Raw genomic sequence first — 23,606 nt, forward strand, 5'->3', positions numbered from 1 at the left:
TATAACAGTCTCCAGTTATCTATTCTTTTGTTATTTCCAATACATGAGACCCTCTTTCCATGTCTTGTGCCTGGCTCCACAGCTCAGTGGTCAGAGCACTGGTCTCAGAAACAAGTGGTTGTGAGTTCGAGCCTGTGATAGTGTTTGTACATCCCCTGCTTCAAAGGGCAAAAAGAGCCCTTTAAAAATTATCTGAAGTTATAACAGTATCATTTCCTCCACAGACCAGAAATATGTGTGAATTTCCACATTGCTGTTTGTCCTTCCACTTGAGGAGCAGCATTTGGAATGGCAGGAAGCAGCTGACATCAGTGATGTTTGGCTGGAAGTACAAGGTGAAGCAGGAAAACTGCAGGTGAGCAGTGGGGGAGGAGCACAAACCCAGGGCATCCATCAAATACTTCCATTTGTTGCTGTAAACAGGTTCTAGTTTTGGAGTCTGGAATGGGACAATAGAGCCAAGTGAGTGACGTTCTGCTTTCTGGGGGTTGCTCTCTCCGAAAGCCTCTGGCACTCTCGGTGGAAGGTCTCCTTGTCAGTTTCCTTCTGTGGGTGAAAATGAGGGTCACTTCCCCGAGGGGGCATGGACACAGTCTTCCCTGGTTCCTCAAAGTGTTGACCCAGAAACCCGCACAGCACACACTTCATTGGGGAGACAGTGGCCTGAGATTGTTATCACTGGACACTTAATCCAGAGACCCAGATAGTACTTTGGGGACTTGTGTTTGAATCCAGTTGCAGCAGACGGCGGAATTTGAATTCAATACAAACCTGGAATTAAGCGTCTAATGATGAGCATGAATCTGTTGTCCTTTAAGGGAAGTAAACTGCCATTCTTGCTTACATGTAACTCCTGACCCACAGCAATGTGGTTGACTCTTAACTGCTCTCTGGACATTTAGGAATTGGTAATAAATGTTACCCTAGCCAGTGATGCCCTCATCCCATGAATTAATTTAAAAAGTACGTCAGGAATTCCTCCTGTATGCAATGATAACTGATTTGCTTTGCCCAATCTTTATGCAGGCTGAAGTCACCTGACTCTTGAAGTCAGTGACCTTTTATCATAATTAGAGCTCTCCCTTTCTGCTGGTGTCTTCAATTTCCTTTTTAGTGCCTTCTGCTAAAATTACCACACGAGTTAACTGGGGTGTATATACATCGACCACTGTCAATTTCTGTCCCTTGATGTTTCTAAACTGTACCCAGACTCCATTTCACCAGAACTAATATCCATTGTCATTACCATATTAATTTTATTCCGTAACCAGTAATGCTAACCTACCTCCTCCTTCTTGTCAGTCCTTCCAAGAAACTGAATATGCCTGGAGCCCAGCTTCAGACATTGTAGATATTTTGGTTTCTGATTTACCAAAACATCCTGGATTCTGGAAAAGTCTGAGTTCAGTAGAAATTAGCAGTTGTAACACTGCTATGTAAGAAAGAAGGAGGAGCAAAAATAAGGAATAAAGCCAGTTAACATGATTTCAATCAGTTGGGAAAGTGCTTAATAATGTCTCTTCATTACGTATGTTTTAGCAATGCTTTTAAAACAAAAATCGTATCATCTGATTAAATCAACGTGGTCAATCCAGAAGAAGACTTTCCATGATGGAGACAGGGCAGTTGCAGGTAAGTTCAAGGTCACCCTGGGGCCAGGCATGTTTGACAATTTCATTCCTTCTTGATAGTCAAACAAGTGAGGTCGCAAAGAGGAAACCAACAGCTGCATAACACCTGGATTCCCAAGAGGCATTTTGTAGGGTGTCACACTGGTGGCTAATAGATAAGAGAAGGGCTCTGGAACTGAAGGTAATGTATGAGCATGAATAGAGAGTTGGTGAACATGCAGGACATAACAGTAAGTGTTGTTGTGACTGTGATGAGAGGAGTGCAAAGGATTCGAAGGTCAATGTAAAGGTTGAATTAACCTCCAGGATGTTTTTAATGGACTTTCAGGACAGATGAGACCATCCTTCCTCTTGACAGCTGACCAGCCAGTCTGGCCACCAAATAAATTAATAGACGTATTGGTCACATGTGGGCAGGCCTCCTGGTGCCTTCACCTCCATGGGCAATATACCAGGAAGACTGTTAAGGGAAGATGGCGGAGATGGGAAACTGCATCCATGACATGATGCCCACGTTTACAAACAAGCCCTCCCCACATGACAACCGCGTACACAGAGATGAAGTGGAAAACAGCAGGTAACTGCTCGAACAGGTTTTGTGTTCTTTCTCGGGAAGGTTTTCTTTTAAAAAAGAATAAGCCCAGTGACATCACAATGGTTTGCCTGTGATGTCATAAACACAAACAAGAATAAACAATAACTGCTGTGTGTCCTCACTTCATGTTGAAACAACGTGAGGTGAACATTGCAGACTTGTAGCTCTGCAGTTTCAAGTGCGCATCGCTTATTTCTTTTCTCTCCCTCGTCAGTGTAATTAGAACTAACACTAATTGAAGCGGAGGGAAAGGAGCAATACATTCGTGGTATCACTCTTGGTTGTGAGAAGAGTTTTGAGGTAATTTGAATTCAATATATACTGGACACTATTTGTAAAGAAATTGGATTTTAGTACGAATTTCAAAGACGGGAAAACTGGAAAAATGATGTGAATGTGGGGTAACCCGATTGAATTGATGCGTGTATGTTGTGGGTCACAATGGTTCCAGTACTTGCCAAAACCAAAATTATATTGGCCACATTTTTGTGTCCACTCTTTGATGGAGCAAAATGTTTCTTCTGGTCTTTGCTGAAGGTGATATTAGCAGGGAAAATGTTCATCTCGGATGACCACAAGATCCCATTATCACAACAATTTGCAAAAAAAACAAGAATGGAATTCTCCCGTATAAATCATCTACTATTTATCCCTCAGTGAATGTTGTTTCAATGGAGAAACTAGTCATTACCAATTGTTATTCATGAAAACGTGCTTTCTGCACATTAACCAGTGCCTTTCCTACATTACAGCAGCCAAAAAATAGTATTTGGATGAAAAAGGCCCTTTGGGAAATCATTCCAAATGTTCAAGGAGTTGAATTAGAGCAAAGCTTCGTTGAGTTTCATTTTGAACTGAAGTATCTGAAGGGTGATGTCCTGGCTGCTCAGTTGACAAGTTAAAATGTTAAATTGTTGAAGGAAGACCAAGTAGACAGTGAAGAGGCAAATGAATATTTGACATATATAATGAGGCTGAAGTCAGCAGTTGATATTTTTTGGTCTAGTATTTAAGTGTGATCGTACTCTTTCTCTTTTCATGTTGAATTTGGCTTTTACTTTTATGGTGTTTTCATTTGTCTTTTAGGTTTGACGATACTTCACCTTTCTCATTCCTCAGACTCCAACCCACTTTGATTCTGAAAGGTATGAGTTATCATTAATTTTTCACAAAGCACAAGCTTCAATCCAGTTCCTTGTCTCCCTGTGTTCAGTCAGGCATTGACTCACTTATTCCAGACTTCACATGGAAATTTGCCTTTCGAGTCAATGGGGACTGCAGATGCTGGAGAATCCAAGATAACAAAGTGTGGAGCTGGATGAACACAGCAGGGAACTGCAGCAGCTTGGCCTGCTGTGTTCATCCAGCCCCACACTTTGTTATCTTGGAAATATTCCTGCTCCTTTGTTCCATTTGCTCATACTCATCTCTGACATATTAAATTAGATTAGATTCCCTACGGTGTGGAAACAGGCCCTTCAGCCCAACAAGTCCAAACCGCCCCTTGAAGCATCCCACCCAGACCCATCTTCCTTTCACCCACACACCCTTCAACACTACGGGCAAATTAGCATGGCCGATCCACCTAGCCTACACATCTTTGGACTGTGGGAGCACCCAGGGGAAACCCATGCAGACACGGGGAGAATATGCAAACTCCACACAGTCAGCCTGAGCCTGGAATCGAGCCCGGGTTCCTGGCACTGTGAAGCTGCAGTGCTAATCACTAAGCCACCGTGCCTCCCATATCCGACGAGATTAAAACAGCAGCGGTCCATTGACACCTCTGAAAAGTAATAGTTGTCAGCCTTGCATCAATGACAGCAGCCTGACCCTGGAGTCAGACATTTCTCAGTGTAATATCACTGAGCACAATGAGGACTGATGTGGCAGCCCCCTTGAGCGACCTTGACAGACTGAGCAATAGGTGACCCGACATCTAACTGATGTCTCTACAGTTTCCCAGCTGTTTTCTCCCCACTCCCCACACTGGGTTCAGTCTCCCACTGGGCTGACTGAGTCCCACTCACTGGACTGCAGAGGTGTGGACTCTGAGAAGCTGACTGCCTCGGGTGTCCATCTGGCAGTGCCCATTACCCTGTATTAATGCCAGAGACTGCTCTTGGTGAACCTATCCTGCATGAAGGCAGCCTACCTTGCCTCGACTGTGGGTTACTCCCTTTAGATTCTGAGACAGTGCTTCCAGGGTGTGTAGAGTGATTTTTACTTATATATTGATGTGAAAGCTTTGTTGATTTTTATTTTGAGTGGCCTAAAAAGTCTGAAACCTGACGTCCGTGTTGGCTTAGTTAGGATTTTAGAGTTGTGTTTTCTAAGCAAGAGCAATGTGATATCAGAAGAGCAAACAGATCATGGACAGATGTAACTACACTGAAGTCAGCATTTTATCTTTTTTGGTCCAGTATTTAATTTTTATGGCAGTCTTTCTCTTTACATGTTTAATTTTGTTTTGTCTGTCATGATGGTTTCATTTATCTTATAGATTTGACTGTTATTTCCGGTCAGTCAGCTTGCCGAAGCAGTCAGATTTCCGTCATACTACTCTGAATAAAAATGGTTTGTACTATCCTTGGTTTTTTACACATGACAAATTCCAATCCCCTGATTACTTATTCTTCATATTCCTATATACCATCCAACACTCACTCACTCGCACGTTCTTCCACGATGTGCAAGATGTTTTATATATTTGGTCACAGGTTTGTCCCATTTCATTCTGAGGGAGCTGAAATATTTGAAGGCTGATGCTCTCGTCTGCTCACTTGGCCTTTTAAAGTTTCAATTGTTCTAAGGAAGAGCAAGATGATATTGAAAGAGTAAACAACATTTGTGTTGACCATGAGGGATTGTCCTTCTCAACTTCTCCCCGTGCCTGACATGCTGGTTAAACAACCACCAGCTGTCTCTCTCTCTCACTCATGTGAGCACAGCCCTATGATGTGGTGTGATAATGGTGACTTTTTTTTTCGAAAGGTGGGTCACTTTGAAACAGACAAGCGGGTTTTTCTTGTGATAATCACTGACTGTTTATGTCAGGAAATATCTATTGCTGCACTTTTCAAATCCAAGCTATGTCCGTTGGGTGTGAAATCTGGCGACAGACGTTTTTCCAAAAATGTTGTCCGTTGGAGCTTCTGAAGTTGGAGTCTGTTGGGTTCATTCAGAACTTCAAGACTGCCATTTATGTTATGCCAGTGTATTCACGGTAAATGGATAAATGGTGGATAAATGGAGTTAAGAGAGAAACACATCATGATGTGATACAATGGAGCAAGCTCAAGAGACCTTATTCCTATGAATTCAGAAAATATCGTTTAAGTTCTGAGATATTCAGCAAGCAAACTGTAAGACAAATGGAGTAACAAAAGTATGCTGTGTACTAGGATAGAGATCTGTTCAACTTTTCTAATTGGTATTAATTAAGTAAGCGACGTGCAAATTCTTCTTTTCAATTTAAGACTGAGATAGAATAGTCACCCAATTTACATTCATGATGAACATAGAACAACGACATAATCATGAAGAGGAATTGTGTCCCTTGATGTAGTGTAGTGGGGGTGGTGAACATAACTGTCATGTTTTTCGTAAATTTTTGACAATCATCATGACTAGAACTAACTTATAGCCACAAACTGGAGTGTGTTAATAGGAGTTAAGTGTGGACATGAGATGGTGTTTCAATCACTGGCCACATTCCACTGCTCTGCCACATGCTGTGCCTGGCAACCTTCAGTTAACAAAGTCCAAATTTGAACCAGATTTGCAAACCAGTTCCTGAATTTGAAACAAGAAGAGAACATGTCATCTGTCAGGCAAGCTAGTGTGTTGTGGCATTTTGACTACGAGAGGTAAATAAAACAATGTTCATGTGGAACTCTACTTAATATTTGAAACCTGAATGTGCACACTTCAGTTGATTTTCTCCACTGCATAATTAACTTCAACTCTTCCATCCTGCTTTTATTGACATGTTAATATCTGCTTGAGAGATTTCCTCCATGCCTGTTGATTGCTTACTAATTGCATATGTTCAATATGCTGTGAAAATGCACCAGTTTTGAATTATCGCCGCAAAAACTGTGCGTTGAGGGACTGTGATTTACTGTGCTCGATTATTTTTTTTTCCTTTTTGCTGGCATTGTGAAAACTTAGAACACTGAAGGGCACATCCTTCCATAGATATCCTGCCCTTTCTTCTGTTACACCGTGCGATGAATGGGAAGGAAAGGAGCGGGAAGAATGATTATGAAGTAAATTTGAGTAGGGGAGCTGATAGCCTGGTACCACAACAGCAGAACAGATGGAAGGAATGAGTAGTAGGGTGAGAGAGGAAGGAACAGAGATTTCACCATTAAAAATGGTGAAAGCAATGTATTGACAGCTGGTAGCCTTTATTTTAGTAACGTATTGCAACCATTCAATAGTTTTGCTCTTTTAATATTTAAACATGGACATTACGTAATTTCTCTTGCTGAGATTGTCAGCATGGTCATAAAACATCAATTTATTTTTAATGTTATTTGTCTTACTGGATCAAAATATGGTGACACATAAACAATTTGAGCTTCAAAATCTCCCCTTCCCCTACCGCATCCCAATACCAGCCCAACTCGTCCCCTCTTCCCTAATCTGTTCTTCCTCTCACCTATCCCCTCCTCCCACCCCAAGCCACACACCCATTTCCTTCTGTCTAACCTCATCCCGCCCCCTTGACCTATCCGACCTCCCCAGCCTGTCCTATCCCCCCCACCTCCCCACCTACACTCACCTTTACTGGCTCCATTCCTGCCTCGAAACTTGTCTGTCTCCTCCCCACCGAACTTCTCCTCTATCCATCTTCGATCTGCCTCCCCCTCTCTCCCCGTTTATTTCAGAACCCTCTCCCCCTCCCCCTTTTCTGATGGAGGGTCTAGGCCCGAAACATCAGCTTTTGTGCTCCTAAGATGCTGCATGGCCTCCTGTGTTCACCCAGCTCCACACTTTGTTAGAGATAATGGGAACTGCACATGCTGGAGAATTCCAAGATAGTAAAATGTGAGGCTGGATGAACACAGCAGGCCAAGCAGCATCTTGTGCTCCTAAGATGCTGCTTGGCCTGCTGTGTTCATCCAGCCTCACATTTTATTATCCACACTTTGTTATCTTTGTTTGAAGGTTATGCTTTTCTTCAGTCATGCTTTTTTATACTTGTGTGGGGTAAAGTTCTTAAAACGACAACTTCATTTAATTGAAACACATTTTGTACAATTTTCTATTACTTGGAACAAGTCTTGGAAATACATTTCCTGTGATTACAGACAATTCATCATTCTGACTGAACCGGCCAGCTACTCTGGCAAAGTTGAGAGGTTCACATTGGATTTCAAATTTCAAATCAGGCTCCTTAAAGAGTGCTCCAATTCCCTCCTTTGCTGACATGCTCCACCCTGACCCCTGCCCAATTCCAAAGGTATATTCATCTGCTGACATGAAGGAAACTGAATTTGATATAGGGGTGCTTGATGCGATTTGAACTATGAAGTTCTTTGTGAGAGTTCTTAATTTCTTTTGCACACTCCACAGTATCAAGTATGATAACCCTTAGGCAGCACATTGGAAGAGACCTTGCATAGCACGAGCTGTGGAACAAAAAAAAAGAGGTTTCCTTTTTCTTCAGTTTCTCCCTCCTTCTATTTTCCGCCAAGTCAGCAAACATTTTACACCTCTCTGTTTTCCTACCAGTTATGTAAGCTTGCTTTCAAGAGTAATTAGATTCCTCAAAACAATATTGTTCAGAAATGTGAAGTCAGTGATATTGTTAACAGAGAATTCAAACAGGATTGAAGCCAGACTGTCCTGTTTCCGGTAGCTTGCTGTGGCCTCGAGCTGTAGACAGAAGTTGCTGTACATAATTCCACATTTACTCTGTTGTGGAAACTTTCTGGCCCATCTGATGACTGGATTGAAGTAGAAATTGAGAAATAGTGGGTAGTCAGCTGAAGGGATTTAATATTAAATGTTTATTTACTTAAAATGATGGTTTAATATTCTTGAGATCGATACAAAATAACTCCAAGGCTCAAATTTCTGTTTTATATGAATCTAGCTGGCCATGTTTCTGTGATGTTTTGACTTTAACTTTGTATTTTCTTTGAATGGTTCAAGTAATACATGAAGTGACCAGCTGCTTTATCATTGGATTGAACATATTGTATCTCCTCATCAATGGTATTCCCCTCCAGCCCTTCAATGCTCATATCTTTGCACTTCTAATTCTGGCCACTTTGATTTTCCCTGCATGCTTGATCTTCTTTATTCTGTCATTGGTGTGTTCAGCTACCCAGTTCTGGGACACTCTTCCAAAACATCTCCTCTTTGTCCTCAAATCCAATCTTTCTGACCAAGCTTTTGGTGGCCTGTCCTAGTTTTAGCTTCATGAATCTTGGAGTGATTTTTAAATGATTATGTAAATGTGAAGCATTTTGAAATGTTTCTACCATGTCAGAGATCTATACAAATAAACGTTGTTCCTGCATCACATTTACTTTTTAAATTCGTACTCTCTGTAGGCATCAGGAGATGAGCTTCCATCACATCTCGCTGTCGATACCTCCAACGTTCAAATTCTTAACTCTGAGACCTCAAAAAGACTCGTCGAAAATTTTGTAATCGCTCTCATGAACAAGGAGCGTTTCTACATCCGCACATTCTTTTCGACATACAAAGCATATACCACTGCTGAAAGTGTGTTGTACATCCTCCTGGACAAGTGAGCATAAATCTAATGAGCATCTCCTTTGTTTAATGGTAATGATAGAAAAGTATGTTCTGTCGAGTAATTTTTGTTATTAATCCTTCTGGCAATGAATCGCTGAAACTAGCCATATGGAAACAACTCTCAGTAAACTGAGAATCTCCATCCAACCCTCAGTAAGGGAGACGATTTTTTGTTCATTGAAGACATGAACTTACCTGCACCCCAATCCCTCGGACGTTAAGCTCTGCAAATTTGGGCTTTAACTTTCATCCAGTTTCATCAGAAAAGTCCACATTTTTTAAAGTATTCTGGAGGATTTTATCCTCCACACAGATGGTTTTATCCTACACCTTCTGCCCAAAAGGTCCAGATTCAAATTCTATCTCCTATGTCATGTGTCATAATAAGTTTGAATAACTTGATTAAAAGTAATTAGACTTGAAGTCCTTCATAAAGAGAGACTGCAGTGGGACTGATGAGCTTGTTTGTTTACAACAAGGCAAAGCAGTCCTTCAGCTCTCCTGTTTTGTGCCCCCATCGCTTTCCAATATCCCTGATCCCAAATGGTGGCACAAATCATGTTTAAGCACCCGGCTAGTGATTTGGGACAGAAGTGAATAAAACATACTCACAAAACATAATGCTGAGACAGGTGCCAATGTATTTTTGATTATTTTTTCGCAATAATGAAGCGATCGAGAACCAGTACAATACACCGATTAAAAAGTGTGGTGAATGTATTAGGACAATGTCTAGACCTTGGTATTAAAGATAAACAGTGACGTTGACTTCCTTCAATGCTTTTTATGTAGTTTGGAGCTTCCTACAACTATGTTTGGAATGTTTAAGTTTCTGCATGTAGTGAATGGAAAAATGTTATTTTAATTGAAAGAAGCCTATCAATTGTCTGTAATAACAAAGTGTGGAGCTGGATGAACACAGCAGGCTAAGCAGCATCTTAGGAGCACACACGCTGACGTGTCAGGCCTAGAGCCAGCTTTTGTGCTCCAAAGATGCTGCTTGGCCTGCTGTGTTCATCCAGCTCCACACTTTGTTATCTCGGATTCTCCAGCATCTGCAGTTCCCATTATCTCTGATCAATTGTCTGTAAGTCTGTGTTGGGCATAACAATCAAAGTTTGGAAGCTGAGTTCAGGGTGAGGAACCTTCATTGCAAAACTGAAATGTTGGTCAAATGAATGTCTGCTTCCAACTGAAATATGCAGGAATACCGCAATTCTGTAATAATGGGTGAAATGTTTTTCAAATGACATCAGTGATGGTTTCTCTCGTCACCTCAGTTTTTATACATTAGTTTTTTGCACGTTGGGTGAGCATTGAACAGTTTATGTACTTCACAAATGGTGTTTTGGGGTAACTTATCAAAGCTCAGTTCGGGTACAAAGCGATTCTCACCACTGCTGACCTTCAATTGATGTACCTCTGACATTAGAGGGATATCCCTGGGTAGGAAAAGTTTCCCAAATGTGCTATGGTTATAAAATTTGAGAAAATCAGCAAATAACCAGAGATGATTAGATTTTTCTTCAAAGCAGTAAGCTAATGAGCTGGCTTTCATGAACCCAATGGGTTGCAGAAATCGATCCAGCTGGACCTTTCAAAAGTGAATTTGGGTTTCTCTTTTTGCCTGTTGCCAAAATATTCTCTTTCTTTGCCCAACTAAATAAGTGTTCCAGCAGAATAATTCCAGCAATAAGCTTCTGAGTTTTTAAAGAAAGGTGACCCATTCTTGCCGTAGAATTTGAAACATCACAGCTCACTCATGTGTCTCATGTTATCTCTCAGATGTGAGATAGTGGACAACGATTCTTCGCAGGTTATTACTTTCTTCTTTGCTTTTGTGTTAGGCCGGTGGTCACCTTAGATGATGGTATTCTTTTAAAGGTAAAGCGAAAATTTCGTAAAACCAAGGAATCTCAGCAAACTGTGGTTTGTTGAAATTTGAGGAGTTTGGTTCTCATTAAACTCTAAGGTAGCTGCGGTTAAGACAATCATCTGTTATATTTACTGTCTCCTCCTTTCACAATGTAGCTGTTTATTACTTTGGCTGCTTTGATCTCTAACTTGTCCATTGTCTTTTGGTGAAAGTCTCCATCTGCAGGGAGATTCTTGGAGTTTTTAAAAAGTCAACAACAAAATGGCTTCCATGCCATTCAAATTTCAAACCCATTTTACCAATTGGACAGATTTTGTGTTTAAGATTAGTGTTTGAGTCAACCATTTTAATTCGGCTAAAAGATCATCATAATTCAACGGATGTTTATAGCATCCGTTCACCTTACACGCACGCCACATTTCAAAATTTTCCTTTATCCGTGGTGAAAGGGAGAAACAGTCTGACTAGATGCTACAGTTATTTTGGTGTTCTGTAATTAGATCCAGGGAATTCATCTCTTTTTACTTGAGTGTTCTCATTTACTGAGGTTTTTATTTGAGACAGAGAATTAACTTGAGTTCAAAATGGTTAGGATCGTATAGTATGAGTATAATTTAAAAAATCTGTTCCTGCCCAAGTTTTCCAAGTGTTGACGATCAGTCCATGACTTCTGAAGGAATGAATTTATGACTGACAGATTTGGTGACGTGACAAAGATGCGCGAAAAAATTAACCTTAGAGGACTTCGGAATACTGCAGAGAAATATAGGTTTAGCAAGTAGTCAACGATCTGACAAATAGAGTTGTATATGGTAAATTTGAAGTCCATTTTGGCAGAAAGAATAGCAGTTTTGTTTTTATTGAGGGAGATTGCATTGCTCTGAGATACAGTGGAATCTGGGTATCCTCGTGCATGAATCACAAAATGATCGTGTACAGACATGTTAAGTAATTTGGAAAGCAATTAAATGCAGAGCAGAGCTCTGGAATATTGTAAATGCAAAGATAAACAGATACTTGTTGAGGGAGAGGAGGTGAAAGGTCATTAGGAGAGGCAGGAATGTAGATTTGAAGTTACGATCAGATGAGACAGAACCACATTGAATGCTTTACTCTTCCCTCCTTGTATGGGAAGTGGCAGGTATGCTGTAAAATGCCAAATTGGAGTTTCACTGCAAAGTATTAACAAACTCGGTAATCAAGGCTTCAAATGCCGAAATCCCGAACCTTCAGATGTTTTTCAGTGGCTGAATGCAAATTGTAGATTCAAGCTTGTTTAAAATCACTTAGTTTGTGCTGTCTGACCAATTGCAGATATGGGAGCTTTGACACCTCAGAGGCAGAAGAGATTCCAGTAATCGATTCAGTGAGCACAAAGTAAGATTTAATCTTATGTGTGACTTAATTAAGTTTCATCCAAAATACAACAATGTTAAAAAACCTGCTGGCACTTCCTGTAAGATCTATGGAGGGCCTTCCTCCCACAGCAATGCAGCAAACACTAGACAGCAGCAGTCACATTAACAAAGTTGCTTGATTGTATCAAAAATCTACACAGATTTTGTTTGTTTAAAAAGAAAAGTTGTATCAACAGAAAAGATCCAAAAGTGTTCAGTGAAAAATTGCTCATCCATTCACTATTCAGATCTCCATTTGTCGCCAAACATTTAGATAGCTGAGCTCTGAATTAAGGATACAACATGTCGAAGAATTGAGGTTCCTACCTTCTCCCCTCCCCTCAGTCTGCCTGTGGTGTCTTTCAAATCTCCTGTGAAGGTTTTGAAGAAAAACCTACTCGCAGTACATCTGGAGGGTGATCTATTTTATAAAAACAGTTGACCAAGAATGAAATAGAGGCAGAGCTGCAATCTTTTCTTTGCTGTCATTATGGTTGGTATTGCTGAGCTTATACAAAAGAGATCTGCAGGCCAATGTCCACTGTAGGAGTTGAGGAGCTCCAATATTTGCCAGAGAGACAGACATGTGCAGCTCTCAGCTGGTGACTTAATTCATGCCCAGTGCGTCGTTAAGCCGGCTACTTTGCCCACCGCTGACAATACAGTATAATGGTGCAGAAGAGAGTTCAGCTTTCCTCCTGAACTCCCCTCCACTTTGCCAAGAATGTCATGTCTCAGGCCAAGGCCAGTTGACTTGGAACATTCAGCCCTGTATGTACAGACAGTATCTGAAGTTCTTCATTGGAAAGTTGGTTGCCCTTCTATATTTGGGCCAGGAGCTCTTTGTTTGAGATATTTTTAGACTTTGCAACAAATATAAAATGTTGAAGATATGAATCTGTTACATCCTTCTGTCCCTCTCTCTGTCTTTACAACCACACTCCAGTCTCACGGTCTTATCCTGTAAACTATCGTTCAGGGTTTTGGGGAGACCACTCACCATATTCTGTAGTTGCGTCTTGACCCGTTGTTAGAAAATTAGCTCTCAGTGGCACGAAATGCCGACTCAATGTCTTTCAGGTGTATGGAGATAATTTTCTTGTGGATGTGGATGTTTCCTCAAATTTACTTGATAACACTTTTAGGACCATTTGCAGATCACCTGACGGTGCAAACTACAAGGCAGATGGGAAACCATGCTCTCTAAAATCTGTCATGAAAGAGTAAATTTGAATACAATATGTGGTTAAGGTTTGCTTTATTCAGAGCACAAGGAATACAAAGGAAACTACCGATGAGCTAAGAATTACTGGGTACAAGTGTTTGTTTAAAATGACATTCTTCACAACTAATTTCAGCAGCGGAAACAATGCTAACATTCCGAGCTGTGAGGAGCTTGAAAATCCAATTCCTCCAGAGACAGTAGCTGAGATCAGAAAGTAAGTATTGATCCAATGTATGAGGAAATGATGCTTTCATCAGAATACAACTATGTGAAGGGCAACCTCTGGAGGCCGCCATTTTCAGGAACATGATTTAGAGACTTTCTCCTGAAACTTAGCAGCATCTGTGGTGAGAAAGCAGAGTGGGCATTTTGAGTTGAGGTTCCCATGTTCAGAACTTCGCATCTCTGAAGACGTGTCGCTTGGCTCAACTTGAACTCTGTTTTCTGTCTGTAGATGCTGCAAAACCTGTAGAGTTTCTCCAGCAATGTCTGCTTTTCTTTCAGCTTGTCGGCTTCTGTAGTTTGTTCTTTTACATTAAAGAAACAGTTGGCTGTTGTTCTAATATTTGCTTTGTTCTTAGTGTTGTAAAAAGAAATTTTAGATGGAAGATTGTGGTTCATGCTGCAGGCCTTCTGCTGGAACTGCAACCTGGAGGCCTTGGCCGATTCCAGCGGTGACCAACAAAGAGATCATCGCCGGGTTACTCACCAGTTGACGGTTTGGCTCAGTTTTGACAGCTGCTAGTCCAGTGAAAGGGGTGGCAGATCAGCACCTTTCTCAGCCCTACTGTTAATGCTGATTGTCACTGAGGTTGTGTAAGTGGGCGCCATTAGGAAAGTGAGGGAGGCAGTCCTTAGATGTCAGGGAGAGCCCAGGTGAAAAAGAGAACTGGCCCATGTCACATAGCTTTGCAATGTGTAGGTGGTAAACTCCCTCCCTGCCATTTTCCTAATCCTCCCACCTCCAATTTAATTGTCAGCGAATGATTGGCCATGCATTAACACACAGTCTTTAATGGAATATTTCTTTTCCAAACATTGGACTGTGCACTGCCGGTAAATATATTGAAAAACTTGACTCTCTAACTCTGTTTGCAGTGTTATTACATGTCCCACCTCCCCGCATTGCCCAAAAAAATCCAGACCATTGTGCTTTGAGAACTTGTGTGAAAGTTGAAATTCCTTCTTCCTTGCAACTCCCCCAGCTCCTCTTCCAGACTCAACTCCTGTCACTTGCAAACCACCTGTTAGAGCTTGGAAGGGAAAAACAAATCTCGATCTATTGTAGTTACATACATCAGAAATATTGCCTGTTTAACAAATCCAGTTGAATAGGACTTGAAAACGTGAGAGGGCTAGTCATCTGAAGAGTGGTTGTGGGTTTTGGTTCAGTTTAGGATGGAGTTTAGAAGGATGGGAGGGAATTTTATTGGCACTTACAGAATACTGAGAGGCCTGGAAGGATTGTACATGGAACAGAGAAGATGTTTCCACTAGGAGGAGAGATTAGGACATGCGGGCACAGTCGCGGAGTGAAGAGGCCAACCTTTAGAACTAAGGTAAGAAAGAATTTCTTCAGACAGGGAGTGGTTAATCTGAGGAAAACATTGCAGGAAGCCGACGTCATTCGGACTATTTAAGATAGAGAGAGAGATGGGTTCTTGATTAGTAAGGGGATCAAGAGTTTCAGAAGAAGGCTGGCGATTGGGCTTCAGAAACATCACAGCCAGAATTGAATGGCAAAGCAGACTGAGGAGGTTGAATGAGCTAATTCTGCCCCTATATGTTATGGTCTTATGCATTTGACACTAAATATTTCATTGGTCCTTTTGTGATGAAGCCACTTCTGGGTGCAAGTGTTTTTTTAAAATGTCTTTAGTTTTTGCCTTATATAGTCAGGAAGGCAAATGCAATGTTGGCATTTATTGTGAAAAGATATGAATCTAAAAACAGGGCTGTACCTCTGAGGCTTTATAAGGCTCTGGTCTGGCCGTACTTGGAGTACTGCGTGCAGACTTGGGCCCATATCTCAGGAAGGATGTACTGTCCCTGGAACGTGTTCAGAGGAGGTTCACGAGAATGGTCCAGGGAATGGAAACCTTAAAATATGAGGAACGGTTGATGACTCTGAGACTATACTCATTTGGAGTTTAGAAGGATGAGGGGTGATCTAATTGAAACTTTCAGAACACTGAATGGCCTCGACAGAATGGTTGTTGGGAAGATGCTTCCATTGGTAGGAGAGACGAGGCCCCGAGGGCACAGCCTTAGAATGAAGACAAGACCTTTTAAATTGGAGATTTGCAGAAACTTCTTCAGCCAGAGAGTTTTAAATCTGTGAAATTCACTGCCACAGAATGCTGTGGAGGCCAGGAAATTTAAAACTGAGACAGATAGGTGCCTGATTATCAAGGGGATCAAGGGCTATGGGGAGAAAGCAGGAGAATGGGGTTGAGGAACTTATCAGCCATGACTAAATGGCAGAACAGACTCAATGGGCCGAATGGCCTAATTTCTGCACCTATGTCTTACGGTTTTGTGGTCTTAAATAATTGCAGGTCTAAAACCTTTGACAGCCCAAACTCTGAGAAAGATGAAGAACCAAGTTCACCAAAAGAGACAGCAACAATTTCAAAGTAAGTTTCATCCTTCTGTGCTTCATTCATAATACATACCATGAAAAGAAATTGCAGTGAATATAGTAGCTCTTGAAAGATTATATCGCCGTTCGAGACAATAAAAATCACATTAAAGAAACAGCTTTAATCCCTCCGAGGCCATTGCCAGTAATTAAATCAATGACACATTTCAGCCTTTGATCGATAGAAAACATTTAAAAATGTTCAGTGAAAATTTGATTGGCCCTCAACATCCAGACCTTGTGGTCTAACTTGCAACAATGCTAAACTGCGAAACCTCCCACCTCCCCTCAAATGCACAAGCCGATGTAACTGGAGTGTCCTACATATTTTCTCTGAAAATTTGGAAAGCAAACCATCTAGTGTAGTCATTCATGTGGACTTTGACCAAATGAGGACTTGAAATACAGAGCATTTTGGGATTCAAAATTTATTTTCAATGTTTACAAGTCATTTGTAGATGCAAATCCTTTCCTTAATTTGTGCTTCATGAGCACTTGCAGCTGCAGATATTTTGGCCGTATAGATTGTCGGGTGGGTGGGAATCAAAGTTTGCCAGGCATCTGTGTAACCATGAGGAAGCAAGTTTGATCAGAAGTACTTTTGATGTGTTTTAATTCTGCAATTTGGAATGCAGCAGTGTGAAAAGGGAATGATGGAGTATCATTGATTTCAAAACTTTTTGTGCAATGTAATGAATGCCACTCCAGACTATGGCAGTCACATTAAAGTGTCTGCTGGACTGCTTTCCTAGAAAATTCATGGTAGAGATATTTACCTGAAATGATAGCATCACCATTGAAGCATCCAAAACACTTAGATGGGAAATTGTTTTCAGATCAATATTGAGGTTATATTTCTGGACAATGTGGCTCTGGTAAAAATACTAAAGCAATGGGTTAATCTCCTCTACCCCACCTCAGCACTTCTCTGTGTTCCTCCTTCCTGCTTCAGCTGCACCCTCCCCACAAACTTCCTCCAAGTTCATTGAAGTGTCCTCCAAACGTCTGTGACATTTGAAGAAATATGTTATCAATTAAGAATGTGACCTGCTCCCCGTGTCCGAGCCTTGGTATTTCTCCCATACAATATTGCCATTGAATAATTTGCATTTTGAATTATCTAAGTTGGCGATTTGCCATGTGTATCCATGGAGTCAGGCAGAGACCTGGAATTAATCCTGAGTTTATTCTGTCCAGGTCTTTAAGGAAACTCAGAACTGTTAAAAGAGCAGGAAAGAAAAATGATTTTTTTTCAGCAAAACAGCCACTGGTGACTAATCTGACCTTAAGCTTCAGTGAATTTGAGCAATGACAAATTCCTACATCAGTGCTCCGAATCAAACTATGAGTTACAAGCTGTGCTTGTGAGGGTTGAATTGTCAATAGTCTGTAAAGAGCTTGAGTTTCTTTGCCAGAGATGAGGAAGTTAAACTTAAATCCTCTCTTTTGGGATGTTTGTTGTCTGTCCCAGTGTAGAGGTTCTTTATTTGACCTCTTTACTCCTCATCTACCCACTGGCTCCCCCTCACAGCCAAAATAAGATAAGAGTGCCAGAAATTAAAAATGTGATCATGTGCACAAGTAAAATGATTTATTTGGTGTTTTGTGACCAGTTGCAGCTGTGAAAATGTTGACATGTCACACTGTGTAGTGGGTGGAAACCTAAGTTTGTCAGAAACTGAAGGAGTAATTGACAAGTAAATTTGATGTGATGACAGATTAAACCTGTTGTTCAGTATTTGGGATCTAATACAGTGAAAGGAAACTGTTGGGATTTGCTGTAGGATTATGTCAGGGTTGCCTCAGGAAGATACCCCAATTGGCAGTGCAGTGAGCACCAATCCAGACAACAGCAATCACATGAAGCAACTGCTTCACTGCTTCTGCAATGTTTGGCTTATTTTAAGAGATGGAATAATGTTGAATTAGCATAAAGCATTCAAAGCTTTTCAATGGTAGACTGAATTTTGCTTGTCTTTCAGTATCAAGTTCTTGCACAGCGCAGGAACGGCTTTCAACAAGGGTGAAATACTGAAGAAATGGTTTTCTCTCCTTATTGCCCTGCTCTGTCTCTTCCAACCCACACCCCAGCACTGCCTCAGTATGAAGGCCTGTGGGCATCCTGTGGAAGTCAAAAGGACCCCTCTCTCAACACTGTGATTTTTTGTTGTTGAATTGGGTTGGATTTAATTCTGGACGTGTTTGCCTGTTCTAAATGACTTAATTTGTTCTCTTCGATCAATTGCAGTTCTGGAAATGTTGACAGTGCAAATGGTGAGGAAAATGGAAGTTGTGTTTCTTCAGGATCCAGCGAAATAATTGCTGAGTAAGTTTAATTGCATGCATGACAAAGTGAATCATTATTCAGAATATGACAAAGCGGTAGGAAATAGCTGGGGAGCTAGCAGTTTGTGCAATGTTATACAGCCATCAAATGGTAATAGCCCAGAGACAATGATTTGATGTTTGTACCAGCTCTCAAAGAGGGACTTGCCTACGTTCACTCCTAAGTCCTTTTACTGTGTAATACTGCGAAACCTCTCCTTTCGAAAATTGTAGTTCACTTTTGAAGACCGCAATTGAAGCTGCATCCACCACACTATTCGGCAGAGCTTTCCAGTTCCTGAATAGGCTATTGAAAAAAAAATTCCTTGTCACCATTGGTTCTTTTTGCTGATCATCTTAAATCAGTGTCCTTTTCTCCTTCAGCCTTCTGTCACAAGGCACCGATTGTTCTTATCCATTCTAACCAAATCCCTTATGATTTTGAACACTTTTAAAATCACTTCTTAGTTTTCTCAGGCTCTCCACAGGGCTGTCTAGTTTGTCATCTCTGGTAATATTTTTTGGGAATGTTTTGTGCACCCTGTCAAATCCCTTCCTGAAGTGTGGTTGGTAAATACCAGAGTTGAGGGCATATCAGGAGTTTTTTTTATAATGATTTGTCAGAACATATTTGTTTTTCATACAATGCTCCAATTTTTAAAGTTCAGAATCCTGATGATATCTTCAACCTGCACTACCACTTCTATAATTATTGTGCACACACATACACACACACTATCGATCAAATATCAGGCATGGATCATTTCAGGAAGCACCATATCATAAGATATTTATTTTGGCTCCAGAAGAGAAGAAGGAACAATCCAGAATAATTTTGATTTGGAGGAGGTCCAACTTCAAAAGGAGCAAGAAGGCGTTTGCAGCAAGTAAATTTCAACACAAGTTTAGGCAAAACTGCAATGAAACAGCAGTCTGTCTTACAGCAGGAGGTTGTTTCGTGACAATCTCAGAGTGTTCCCACAAGCAGGAGAGAGTGGCAAATGGTACAAATGATGAGGATTATTGATGACCCCAATGTGTACAGAGTGAAATATAGGTACTTCAGAAGGGAAGTGTAGAAGGAAAGGAGACTGGCAAACATTTTCAGGTGCCTTGCAGCATTCAGTAATCTCTTGCTAAATGTGGATTTGCATGCATAAGAGATTTAAAGGACCCACAAAATATTGTGCCATATTAATGCAGTCAGAATGATTTCACGGGCAATACACACATGTTCTAATTTTCAAAATGAAAAAAAAAGAGATGTGGAAATCCAGTGTGTGACGTTCATTCTGCTTCCCCGACATTTACATTAGATTTTCTTTTCTCGAAGATGAACTTGTAACTATTTTGGGCTCTCCTATTTCCTGCAGGAATCCTTGACAACATCCTGTGATGAACTTGTTTGTTTACAACAAGGCAAAGCAGTCCTTCAGTTCTCCTGTTCTGTGCCCCTATCCCCTTCCAATATCCCTGATCCCAAATGGTGGCACAAATCATGATTAAGCACCCCGCTAGTGGTTTGGGACAAAAGTGAATAAAACATACTCACAAAACATAATACAGAGACAGGTGGCAAAGTATTTTTGATTAATTTTTCGCAATAATGAAGTGATTTTGACCCAGTACAACACAAAGTTTAATAAGTGCGGTGAATGTGTTAGGACAATGACTAGACCTTGAGATTAAGGATAAAATGTAACATTGACTTCCTTCAATGCTTTTTATGTAGTTTGGAGCTTCCTGAAACAATGTTTGGGATGTCTAAGTTTCTGCATGTAGTGAATGGAAGAGTGCTATTTTAATTGAACAAAATCTATCAATTTCTGTAAGTCTGTGTTGGGCATAACAATAAAAGTTTGGAAGCTGAATGCAGTTTGAGGAGCCTTTTTGCAGAACGGAAATGTTGGTCAAATGAATGTCTGTTTACCACTGAAATATGCAGGAGTACCGCAATTCTGTCATAATGGATTGCATATTTTTCAAATGACATCAGTGATGGTTTCTCTTGTCACCTCAGTTTTTTTTAATACATTAGTTTTCTGAATGTCGGTGAGTATTTAACAGTTTATGCAATTCACAAATGGTTTTTTGGGGTAACTGATCAAAACTCAGTTCAGAGACAAAGCGATTCTCACCGCTGCTGACCTTCAATTGATGTGCCTCTGACATTATAGGGACACCCCGGGGATGAAAAGTTTCACAAATGTGCTATGCTTATAAAATTTGAGAAGATCAGCAAATAACCAGAGGTGATTAGATTTTTCTTCAAAGCAGTAAGCTAATGAGCTGGCTTTCATGAACCCAATGGATTGCAGAAATGATCCAGCTGGTCCTTTCAAAAGGGAATTTGGGTTTCTCTTTTTTCCTGTGGCCAAAATATTCTCTTTCTTTGCCCAAGTAAATAAATGTTCCAGCAGAATAATTCCAGCAATAAGCTTTTGAGTTTTAAAGAAAAAGATGACCTATACTTGCCCTCAAATTTTAAACATGACAGCTCACTCATGTGTCTCACATTATCTCTCAGAGGTTCAATAGTGCATAAAGATTCTTCGCAGGTTATTACTTTCTTATTTGCTTTTGTATTGTGCCTGTAGTCATCTTAGATGATGGTATTCTTTTAAAGGTCAAGCGAAAAATTTGTAAAACGAAGGAATCTCAGCAAAATGTGGTTTGTTGAAATTTGAGGAGGTTGGTTCTCATTAAGCTCTGAGATCGTTCTGGTTAAGACAATCATCTGTTATATTTACTATCTCCTCCTTTCACAGTGTAACTGTTTATTACTTTGGCTGCTTAGATCACTGACTTGTCTATTGTCTTTTGGTGAATGTTTCCATTTGCAGGGAGATCCTTGCGAGATTTTAAAAAGTCAACAACAAAATGGCTTCCATGCCATTCGAAAGTTCAAATCCATTTTACTAATTGGACAGATGTTGTGTTTAAGATTCGTGTTTGAGTCAACCATTTGAATTCAGCTAAAAGATCATCATAATTCAATGGATGCTAATAGTATCCATTCACCTTACACACATCCTACATTTCAAGATTTTCCTGTATCCATAGGGAAAGGGAGAAACAGGCTGACTAGATGCTACAGTTATTTTGGTTTTCTGTAATTGGATCCAAGGAATTCATCCCTTTTTGCATGAGTGTTCTCATTTACTTAGGTGTTTATTTGAGACAGAGAATTAACTGGAGCTCAAAATTGTTTGGATCACATAATTCCAATATAATTTTAATAATCTGTTTCTGGCCAAGTTTTCGAAGTATTGACGAACAGTCGATGACTTACGAAGGAATGAATTTATGGCTGACAGATGTGCTGAAGAGACAAAAATGCATTAAAAATTAACCTCAGAGGACATTGGAATACTGCAGAGAAAGAGAGGTTGAGCAAGTCGTCAAAGATCTGAAAAAGACAGTTGTACATGGGTAAATTTGAAGTCCATTTTGGCAGGAAGCATAGCAGTTTTTTTTGTTGAAGGAGATTGCATAGCTCTGAGATACAGTGGATTCTGGGTATCCTCGTGCATGAATCACAAATTGCTTATGTACAGATACATTAAGTAATTAGGAAAGCAAATAAATGTTTTCATTTTATCATGAAGGAACTTAAACACAAAATTAGGGATCACTGGTGAGCCCATATCTTGAATGTTTTTCTTTGTGGTGGTCAGCCTTATTTAAGGATGGAAGTAAATATATGAGAGGCAGTTCAGAACAGGTTTACCAGAATAATACCGAGCCTAAGTGACTTGCCTCACAAGGAAAATTTGTACAGACAAGGCTTGCATCAGTCGGTGTTTCGGGCGGAAGGCGCAATGTGATTGAAAGAAAAAATCCTGAGCATTTGTACAGGGTAGATATGCAGACGGTGTTTCCTCTTACAGAAGAGACTAGAATGAAGGGCGAGTGTCTAAAATTCAGTGGTTGTCAACTTAAAACAGTGGTTTTTTAAATATCTCAAAATGTGGGTATTCTTTTAAGTTTTCTTCCTGAAAAGATGGTAAAAGCAGAGCGCTGGAATACTGTAAATGGAAAGATAAATAGATACTTGTTGAGAGCAAGGGAGTGAAAGGTCACTCAGATAGGCAGGAATGTAGATTTGAAGTTACGATCAGATGAGACAGAACCACATTGAATGTTTTACTCTTCTCTGTTGTATGGGATGTGGCAGGTATGCTGTAAAATGCCAAATTGGAGTTTCAGTGTAATGTTTTAACAAACTCGGTAATCAAGGCTTCAAATGCCGAAATCCCGAACCTTCAGATGTTTTTCAGTGGCTGAATGCAAATTGTAGATTCAAGCTTGTTTAAAATCACTTAGTTTGTGCTGTCTGACCAATTGCAGATATGGAAGCTTTGACACCTCAGAGGCAGAAGAGATTCCAGTAATCGATTCAGTGAACACAAAGTAAGCTTTAGTCTAATGTGTGACTTAATTAAGTTTCATTCAAAATACAACAATGTTAAAAAACCTGCTGGCACTTCCTGTAAGATCTGTGGAGGGCCTTCCTCCCACAGCAATGCAGCAAACACTAGACAGCAGCAGTCACATTAACAAAGTTGCTTGATTGTATCAAAAATCTACACAGATTTTGTTTGTTTAAAAAGAAAAGCTGTATTAACAGAAAAGATCCAAAAGTGTTCAGTGAAAAAAATTGCTCATCCATTCACTATTCAGATCTTCATTTGTCGCCAAACATTTAGATAGCTGAGCTCTGAATTAAGGATACCACATGTTGAAGAATTGAGGTTCCTACCTCATCCCCTCCCCTCAGTCTGCCTGTGGTGTCTTTCAAATCTCCTGTGAAGGTTTTGAAGAAAAACCTGCTGCTGTCCATGAGCACACTAAATCTGGAGGGTGATCTTTTTTCATAAAAACAGTTGACAAAAGGATGAAATAGGGGCAGAGCTGCAATCTTTACAATTGTCATTGCCGAGCTTATAGAAAAGAGATTTGCAGGCCAATGTCCACTGCGGGAGTTGAGGAACTCTAATATTTACCAGACAGACAGACAGACACAAGTGGCTGTCAGCTGGTGACGTGATTCATGCCCAGTGAGTCATTAAACCACCTACTTTGCCCACCTCTGACAATACAGTATAATGGTGCAGAAGAGAGTTCAGCTTTTCTCCT

At 40.4% G+C, this 23,606-nt stretch overlaps 2 protein-coding genes across 3 annotated transcripts in view; both read left to right on the top strand.

Moving 5' to 3' along the window:
* Positions 1-1,314: 1,314 nt before the first annotated feature.
* Positions 1,315-13,990, top strand: LOC132207945 (ral guanine nucleotide dissociation stimulator-like 1). 2 transcript variants are annotated; one of them, XM_059643749.1, is made up of 6 exons: positions 1,315-2,208; positions 2,441-3,371; positions 4,730-4,803; positions 8,796-8,995; positions 12,194-12,256; positions 13,635-13,990. In XM_059643749.1, the coding sequence occupies exons 3-6, from the start codon at positions 4,801-4,803 to the stop codon at positions 13,717-13,719; spliced, it is 351 nt and encodes a 116-aa protein (XP_059499732.1). In that variant the 5' UTR covers positions 1,315-2,208; positions 2,441-3,371; positions 4,730-4,800; the 3' UTR covers positions 13,720-13,990. The 2 variants fall into 2 exon arrangements, with proteins under 2 accessions (XP_059499732.1, XP_059499733.1); XM_059643750.1 differs by lacking the exons at positions 1,315-2,208; positions 2,441-3,371; positions 4,730-4,803 and adding an exon at positions 6,026-6,095.
* Positions 13,991-18,415: 4,425 nt separating this feature from the next.
* LOC132207947 (ral guanine nucleotide dissociation stimulator-like 1) overlaps positions 18,416-23,606 on the top strand; it is a 31,090-nt gene continuing 25,899 nt past the window's right edge. Inside the window, exons 1-2 of the mRNA XM_059643753.1 lie at positions 18,416-18,468; positions 22,818-22,880. The gene's annotated coding sequence lies outside the window, so the exon portion shown is untranslated. The remainder of the gene's footprint in view (positions 18,469-22,817; positions 22,881-23,606) is intronic.

Source organism: Stegostoma tigrinum, unplaced genomic scaffold, assembly GCF_030684315.1.
Source record: "Stegostoma tigrinum isolate sSteTig4 unplaced genomic scaffold, sSteTig4.hap1 scaffold_218, whole genome shotgun sequence".
Lineage (NCBI taxonomy): Eukaryota > Metazoa > Chordata > Chondrichthyes > Orectolobiformes > Stegostomatidae > Stegostoma > Stegostoma tigrinum.

Excerpts from the sequence above, each read along its gene's own strand:
- LOC132207945 (XM_059643749.1), top strand. Across the intron at positions 8,996-12,193 it reads TTGTACATCCTCCTGGACAA|ATATGGGAGCTTTGACACCT; the intron begins GTGAGCATAAAT and ends GACCAATTGCAG. Across the intron at positions 12,257-13,634 it reads ATCGATTCAGTGAGCACAAA|CAGCGGAAACAATGCTAACA; the intron begins GTAAGATTTAAT and ends AACTAATTTCAG.